The sequence below is a fragment of the Haliaeetus leucocephalus genome, unplaced genomic scaffold, assembly GCF_000737465.1.
Source record: "Haliaeetus leucocephalus isolate CR32 unplaced genomic scaffold, Haliaeetus_leucocephalus-4.0 Scaffold326, whole genome shotgun sequence".
In the NCBI taxonomy this organism is placed as follows: domain Eukaryota; kingdom Metazoa; phylum Chordata; class Aves; order Accipitriformes; family Accipitridae; genus Haliaeetus; species Haliaeetus leucocephalus.
Genome location: NW_010972762.1, coordinates 45,432 through 53,467, shown reverse-complemented (window position 1 = coordinate 53,467; position 8,036 = coordinate 45,432). Strand labels below are relative to the sequence as shown.

Sequence of the window (8,036 nt, the reverse complement as noted above, 5' to 3'; positions counted from 1 at the left end):
TTTGAGGAGAATGCAGAGGATTCGGGGGCCAAGACAGCATGGGCATACGTTAGCTGGACACGGGACATGGAGGAAGGAGTGGATGGGAGTCCCATCACAGAGTGCAGCAGGTCGGTGGGTGCCATATCCCCATGACCAGCCCATCAATCAGCAGCGGCCGTGTCACCACGGTGTCACAAAGGGCCGGGGGCGTGGCGGCGGGGGGGGGGGGCATATAAAAGGAGCCGCAGGGTGGTGGGTCCTGCACCCTACGGATGTAGGACGAACGCCGGGATGAGCTCCTACATGGCTGTTGGTCTAAGGAGTGATTCGCCGGCATGAGACAGACCAAGATGAACTTCTGGGACGGGATGGAGCACGCCTTCATTATGCCCAGCATCACCGCTGAAGGTACAGCCGTCCACAGCCACCGCCGGAGCGTTGCGATGACCAACGGTTGCGGCGTTGCGTGTGGGCAAGGCTCGGCACTGCAGCCATCTCAGGGCCGTCGCCATTTGGGACCGGGGACGGTGATGAGAGGGTGGATCTGCCACCTCACCACGGCTTGGGGGTTGTTGGAGGGTTGAGAGCTGGTGGACATGAAGCGTGACCCGATTTTCCTTTCTTTTCCAGAGCGAACAGCCATCTGGGACGCCGTGGCCGGCTACGTTCAAGAACAGCTCTTGCTGCACAAGGTGGGGAGTCCCCATGACCCTGCAGTTACTCTTCCCCTCCTCCAAAAGCAGGAAACCCATCCCAAAAATCCCACTGATGGAAAAACAGGGCTTGTGCAAGGGTGGTAGCACCTCTGGTAGGTGGTGTGGTGCTGTAGGGCTGATCCCGGTCGCTGGAGACCCTTGGGCTGCTTCCCAAAGTTCTCCCCGCTGTCCCAGCAGCAGGAGCAGGCAGGATCCAACCTTGAAGCACCGTCCCTGGACAGGGCCACCTCCAACTCTCCGTCCGGCCAGTTGTCACCCTTCAACCCTTCTTTTCCATTTGCAGGGAGTCCGGATTCCCACGCTCGGCTCCTTCGATACTGTCCCTAAACAGGTCCAGGTTGGAGATGAGGCTGTGATTATCCAGCAGCCCATCTTTCACCTGGCCAGGAATCTTGTGAACGTCCACAACCTGACGGACAACAAAGCCTACCTGCCTGGTAAGACGGTGGATTAAACCCTTGGTTGGCTGCGCGGCCATTGCATCCCTTCCCTGGGTCTGAGATGCTTCTCTAAAGCAAATCCCCCTCTGCAGACCAGGTCCAAAAATGTTTTTTGGGGGTTTTTTTGGGCGATGCAATGATGGCAATACGCCTGCAGAAGGGTCACTGGGTAAGCGTCTCCATCCCTCTTGTGGTTTTTCCAGGAAACAAAGAGCTGGAGGCCCTTAAATACACCAAGGTGGCTGCAGCCGCCTGCGTGTCCCGGCAGAAAGCGGAGAGCTGCATCCAAGGCACCCTATCCCTGCTCTCTTACTGCCTGGGGAAAGGGGAGAACATCGCTCTTGCCCTGACGGACATTGGGGTGTTGCTCATTGAAGGCAGGAGGGTGCAAATGAAGTTCTACTACAGCTTCCTGGAGACGTTGTCCGGGAAGGAAAACTTGGGAAAAGCTGTTTTCAAGGTGAGCATTTTGGTTTCTCCGTGGCACGGGCAGTCCCACGGCAGTGTCCCAGCACTGCTTGCACGTGGCCCATCAGGACGTGGGCAGCCGCTCGGTCCAGACGAGAGTTACGGTCCTACCAACTCTCGCTGCCTTGAGCTCCTCTGGTATCGAGTGCCTCGGCCACGCCAAAGACGATTTACCGTCTTTGGGCTCTTCCGATATCGAGTGCCTCAGCCGTGCCAAGGACATCCTACCGTCTTTGGGCTCTTCTGATATTGAGTGCCTTGGCCACGCCGAAGACCTCCTACCATCTTTGGGTTCCTCTATTGCAGGTCCCCCAGCTGCTGGACATGGTGGTGTCCCCAGTGGTGCCCGTGGCCAGCCTGAGCTCCTCTGGCCGTGTCATCATCTTTCCCGAGTGAGTACATTGGCGGCCGTAGCTGCTGTTTGATGCATTTGCTCCTTGTGACCATGGGTGTCCTCCCACAGGGACACCAGGCAGCGACTGTCATTGATGTCCCCACGTCGTAGTCGCTCCCATCGGGCAGATCTGATGGGAAAGACAGATGAATTTAGGCAACGCTTTTTTCCCACGGTGGCCTGGACTTCTTTGCCAGGTGACTCCATTTCCCAGGACTGTCCTTGGGGTCGGGACATGGTAGATTTGGGAAACACACGGTAGACTTGGGAAAACGATGGACGGCAATGCCAAAATCCGCCCATGAGCAGGCGATCACGGCAAAGGCTGGTGATGCTCTGGGTCATGTCGGCCTCTTCTCCTTGTTTCCAGGTTTGAAATGGAGTTTGTGCCCAAACCACTGGCCAGGGATCTTCTCAAGACCTCGAGACAAGGCCCCGGTGAGGACAAGAAAGTGAGAAGAGACCACTGGTCACCTTTTGGACAAGGCAGGAAAGGTAAAGCAGCTCCCAGCTCCTTTCCATAGCATGGGCAACCAAATTCTGTCATTTGACGGGACAATCACCAGAGTTGAGTGTCACACGGCTCCAACTTGTGCCAAAGCTTCACTCCAGCTCGGCACAGCCTTTTGTCCTAATGACTCGTTAGCTTCACCAAAATGGAGGATGGTGATCCAAGGCCCCCTTCTCCCCACCAAGCAATGTTCCCCCAAAAAGAGTCCCTGTCACCTCCCCGGCATCACCCAGCTCCTTGTTCCCAAACCTGGAGCTGATGATGCAGTCGGAAAATTAGGTTGGAAATGGGGAATGGGGGCAAGACCCGGTGTCAGGGAGAGTGCGAGGCTACGATGGTGACTGCAAGGGGAGCAGAACGTCCCTCTTCGATATTTTGGGAAGAGGCCTGAGCACCCCTGGGTGTCGGTGGTGCCGACAGCGTCCCAGCAATGCTCTTCTGACGAGATCTCTCTTTCCTGCTTCCAGTGGGATCTCCTGGTTTTCCCTTTCCTGTTAGTCCAGACGCGGTTAATGCTGAAATACCACAGTTCTGGGAAATCACAGGGCCGAGGAAGAGGAAGAAGTCGCGGGTCAGGTGAGGTTGGAGGCTCAGGGCTGGTGTGTGCATGGGGTCATTTTGCCCAGAGAGGTGGTAGGTGCCCCATCCCTGGAAATATTCCAGGTCAGGTTGGACAGGGCTCTGAGCAACCTGATCGAGTTGAAGATGTCCCTGACCATGGCAAGGGGTGGGGGTTGGACTGGATGGACCTTCAAAGGTCTGTTCCAACCCCAACCATTCTCTGATTCTATGATTGGAAGGGTTCAAGGTCAGGTTGGTTGGAGCTTGGAGTGACCCTACCTACTGGAAGATGTCCCTGACCATGGTGGGGCATTGAGTTGGACTAGACGGACCTTTAAAGGTCCCTTCCAACTCCAACTATTCTCTGATTCTATGATTTTCTGACCCAGCAAGAGCCCATTCCCCAGCCCCAAACACTCGCCCTTCATCGCTGCCCAACATCCCACCGGAGGGGTGGGATGGGGATGGCAGGAACCCCCCCATTTCACAAGGCTGGATCTTCTCCAGCACTTCAGAAGAGCCTCCGTGGGGCCTGGGGACACAGGGACCGCCGTATGTCGGCCAAGGGTCCCAGCTCAGGGGGTATCCTTGGCTGAGCGGCCCCAAACCCATCGTGTCCTTCCAGGCAGCGGTCAGAGATCCCAAAGGGCTCCTCTGCCAAAAAGCAGCCAGTGACCAGCCGTCCGAAGGGCAAATCCATGCTCAAAGGCCAAACATCAAAGCAGAGCCAAGTGCAAGCACTGCCTCAGAGCCACGGAGAAGAAGGAATAGTGGATCAAATCCTTGCTGAAATGGCAGTGAGGAAGAGGGTGAAAGCCAAGCCCTCCCATCCTCGGGGAGCCTTGACCTTCGAAACACCGGTAATAGCCATATTATCGGCAACGAGCTCTGAGGCCAGCCTGCTCTAGAAGCCCGCCTACAAGGTGCTCAGACGGCCGTCACCAAGACCAAAATGGCCAAAATAGTGACGTTTAGGCTTGAGAAATTCTGGCCAGTGCTGGAACAACCTCCGAAGGTGGTATTAGAGACCCGGAGCTCTGAGGCCAGCCTGCTTGAGGTGTCCCTCAATGAACATCTCTTGGTTTGACCCAACTGATGGGCGAGGAGACCAGCTCAACATGATGCTCTCCTCGACCGGAGAGGCCCTGGCTAGAATGATCAGGAAAAAGAGGAATAAAACCAACAGAGATGTTGCAGAAGAGTGTTGGCTTTTTTTAATTATGAACGAGGGGGAGAAGAGGTTTTACAGTTGGCCGTGGCTCCGGCATTAGCCCAACGTGCTCCTGGAAGCCGAGGGGCCGTCTGCAGGACCTTCCCTTGGGAATCTTTTCCATGGCTGCTATGGAAAGGAATCTGCTTTTTTTGGGCAAGGGAGGGCAACTGGGCCCTTTGGGACAATGGGGTGAAGATCTGAACGCCCCTGGAAGGGAACAGGGAAGGATGCGAGTGCAGCTGGGGAGACACGGAGGGCACCTGAGCTTTCACCCAGGGCCATAAGGGACCAGGGAAGGAGAGAAAGCAAGGCTGAGCCCAGCTCTGCTGGGCTGGACTTTATACTTCCACCTGTGGTAGAGCCAGGGCTCTTTACTATCCCATTTATCTCCCAGTTTATCCGATTTATACCCTATTTATATCCAATTTATATCTCTGTTTATGAAATCCTTCAAGTAGGTGCCCCGTTTGCCCATCCCGTGGGCCACCTGCGCTTCCAGAAGGTCCATCTCCAGTCCCAGCCCTACGGCACTCGTGTCTCCTGCTGTTCTCCTTCCCAAATCCATCGTAATCAATCCCGGAATCCAACCAGCCTCACAGAAACCTTTGGCTTAGGACCACCCCCTTCCAGGACCATGCTGGGCTGATCTCAAAGCCGTGGCATCGCAGGGGAATTATTAAGTCAGCGTTATAGGTTTTATTAAACAATTCCAACTTAAACTTCTGGAGAAATTCAGTTTGCAACTGGTCAGCCAGCACTGCCTGAGCTATAGTGGGTGAATAAGTATGTAATATAGTAGTGAACAGCTTATTGGCTGTTCAAAGTAAATTCCATCTCATCCCAGAAAAAAGGGAATTTTCTTTTATCCTCCTGCAGCAGCACCATAAATAACATGGGTTTGGGTGTTGGTTTTTTGTTTTTTTTTTTTCTTTTTTTTACATCAAGTGCTGCCATCCAGGGGCGAACGGCTGCTTGGCAGGTGGCGGTTCATGCAGCAATATCTGCAAGAGGAGCGATGTCTGCAGTAAACTTTCTAGCATCTATGATTAAGCGCCATCTCCCGTCTGGTTTTTTTATTGGCCACGCTGGAGAATTATCCAGGGAGCACGTCTGGGAGAGAATTTGTCTTTTTGCTAGGGCAGTTATAACCACCGCAACATTGATTTATGATTGACGATGCCATGCATCAATTCTGCCCAGGCAGGGAGGGGGCGGAGGTTGGGTTGGCCATCTTGACCCTCCTGAGTGTTATTTTTGCCTTATTTCCTCCCTTTTTTTTTTTTTTGCAATGAGGTATGGTTTTAAGACAGCAAGGGCTCCCCTTACCAGCAGTCTCATGGCTTGAGGGTCTACAGGGGCAGTAGAAAGTTCACTTACTTAATGGTCTTACTGGTACAGCAGTGGGCTCCCCGCCGCCATCCCAAGGGTCTTTGCCCCCCACCCAAAACGCCACTCGGCACGTGGTAGAGCGCGGTTCGGTGTTAGGGGCTGCTCCCTCGGTCGAGGATGCTCCCGGTCCTCAAAAGCCGTCCGCTTCGTCTTGGTCTAAGTCAATACGGTCGTCTCCACTGACGGCGATGCGCCACGTCGCTGCATTGTCCCGGCACATCAGCCAGTTGAAGGGGATTCTGTGGAATGGTCTTCACGGTATTTCTGCGGTTGGCAGCAGATACCTCAGGTTTAATAATAAAATTATTCCGATTCATCTAATCCATTCTCCTGGCTAAGTTCTTGGTCGGGGTCCTCCCAAATAATCTCCATCCCCACCTTCCAACGAGGGCTCACTCCGTGCCGCCGTAAATCGTCAGCGGTCGAATCCGCCATCCTGCCGGCTACGCCGATGAGGTGAATTATTGAGAGAAGCCATCGTTGGCAGGGTTAACTAAAGGGGTTTTATTAACGATTAAGCGACGATCAAAGGCTAATGAAGCGATGATTGAATGAAAATTAAACGCTAATCAAATGGTGATTAGGCAATAATTGAATGGTAATTAAACAGTGATTTGACAATGATTTACATGATAATTTAGATGATGATTTACATGATAATTTAGATGATGATTTAGAAGATAATTTCGACGGTGGTCAAACACTCTACTACTTACTACACTTAATTAAGCCAAAGCTGCATATATAAATGTTGCTATCACACAATATCATTTTAGATCTAATATAAAACATCACTCACCCCGTTGCGGATATCGGATGCCGGCTGAGGTGACCCTCAGCCTCGAGGGGTGACCTTGGGAGACCATCTTTGCTCAAGGGGAGACGACCGCCGTGCAGCATGGGAGACCTCAGTGGGGTCTGGGGGGGGGGGGGGGGGGGGGGGGGGGGGGGGGGGCTGCAGGGTGAGGGTTGGGTGGTAGAACAAGCGCAGAGCCCCGGTGTTGGTGGGGTGAAGGGGCTACCAAGGGCAGGTTGGGGGGTGGCCACCAACAGCTTTCAGTCCTGGCCACCCAGGTATGGGAGGGGTCGCTGGGTCCCAGCTGATGGCCCCCCAGGATTAACCACCCATCGTTGATGGATCACCAGCGTGATGAGCCCTCACAGTTAACGACTTTGAGCGTGAGGGGCCCAAGGACTGATGGGACCCTGGGGTTTACCACCCCAAGGGTGTTGGGTACCCTGTTTCCTGCGCCCTAAGGTTAACCACCCCAAGGTGGGATGTTCTCCCAGGGTTGACCACCCCAAATGGTGATGGAACTCTGGGATGAACCATCTTTGGTTGTTGCAACCCATGGGTGAGCACCCTGGGGGGGGCTTAAGGGCCAGAAAATTGCGATGAGCTCCTTCTGTCCCCCCCACAGAACCCCTGCATCCCCTGGGATCATCCTAGTTGGAAAGGACCCCAGGAGGTCCAACATGGGGACGGCACTTGGGGACACAAGGGCTTGAGAAGCTGGGGTCCCCAGATGCCTGGGGACATGGGGACAGGGACAACGGGGTCTCCTGGCTGCCTGGATCCCCTGGGAAGGGGTTGGGTGCTTTTAGACCCAGCGCCGGCCCAGCACAGCACCGCAAATGGGCGACACCCACCCAGACCCCCCCACCCCCTTCCCTTCCTCCCGCCTCACCTCATCTGTCTGTCCATCCTCTGGTACCCAATACTCTTCATCCATCCATCCATCCCTGTATCTGTCCATCTGTCCCTCTGTCCTCTCGTTCCTCCATCCCCATCCTCATCCCTCTGTCTGTCCCTTACCCCCTCCAGGCAGCAGCCAGCTGTCACATCATGTCCCCAAAGGGCTCACGGTGTCCCCACAGGGCCTCATGGTGTCCCCAAAGGCCGTTAGGTCACCATGGCCGTGACGGTTGCCCTCGTGATGCCACCACAGTCACACTGGTCACTGTGGCTGTGCTGTCCCCGTGACTCTGCTGGTGACAATCCCTATGACTGTGACCACCGGGATGACGGTCCCCATGGCAGCACCGATGGCCAAGCTGGCGGCCATCCCCATGGTGGCCATGGCCAGCGGCCTTGACCACGCTGGTGACCAACCCTATGACCACGCTGGAGGCCACGATCACACGGCTAACCATTCCCATGGTGGCCACGACTGTAGCCGTCCCCATGACTATACCAGTGACTGTCCCCATGACTTCTGGTGGCCAAGACCACCCAGTTGACCATCCCCATGCTGTCCATGACCGCGGCCATCCCTACGACCGTGACAGGTGACCGTCCCCACAGCGGCGAGCCTCCCAGTCACCATCCCCATGGGTGACGGTGACGCCCAGGGACGAGCGG

General features: G+C 55.1%; 2 protein-coding genes and 1 long non-coding RNA gene across 3 annotated transcripts in view; 2 read left to right on the top strand and 1 right to left on the bottom strand.

Annotated features, from left to right (window-relative positions):
- Positions 1 to 301: 301 nt before the first annotated feature.
- LOC104834245 lies at positions 302 to 1,047 on the top strand. Its single transcript, XR_774602.1, has 3 exons — positions 302 to 390; positions 613 to 674; positions 982 to 1,047. It is a non-coding gene; the product is annotated as an uncharacterized LOC104834245 (long non-coding RNA).
- A 227-nt stretch (positions 1,048 to 1,274) lies between these two features.
- On the top strand, positions 1,275 to 7,183 carry CCDC81 (coiled-coil domain containing 81). The gene is made up of 5 exons (XM_010571416.1): positions 1,275 to 1,598; positions 1,913 to 1,998; positions 2,371 to 2,495; positions 2,979 to 3,087; positions 7,096 to 7,183. The coding sequence occupies exons 1-5, from the start codon at positions 1,275 to 1,277 to the stop codon at positions 7,181 to 7,183; spliced, it is 732 nt and encodes a 243-aa protein (XP_010569718.1).
- A 637-nt stretch (positions 7,184 to 7,820) lies between these two features.
- Positions 7,821 to 8,036, bottom strand: part of CHD3 (chromodomain helicase DNA binding protein 3) — a 35,061-nt gene continuing 34,845 nt past the window's right edge. The window contains exon 39 of the mRNA XM_010571415.1: positions 7,821 to 7,948. Coding sequence (XP_010569717.1) covers positions 7,821 to 7,948 — 128 coding nt within the window. The remainder of the gene's footprint in view (positions 7,949 to 8,036) is intronic.

Excerpts from the sequence above, each read along its gene's own strand:
- CCDC81 (XM_010571416.1), top strand. The coding sequence starts at position 1,275 with ATGATGGCAATACGCCTGCAGAAGGGTCACTGGGTAAGCGTCTCCATC. Across the intron at positions 1,999-2,370 it reads CGTGTCATCATCTTTCCCGA|GTTTGAAATGGAGTTTGTGC; the intron begins GTGAGTACATTG and ends CCTTGTTTCCAG. Across the intron at positions 2,496-2,978 it reads TTTTGGACAAGGCAGGAAAG|TGGGATCTCCTGGTTTTCCC; the intron begins GTAAAGCAGCTC and ends TCCTGCTTCCAG.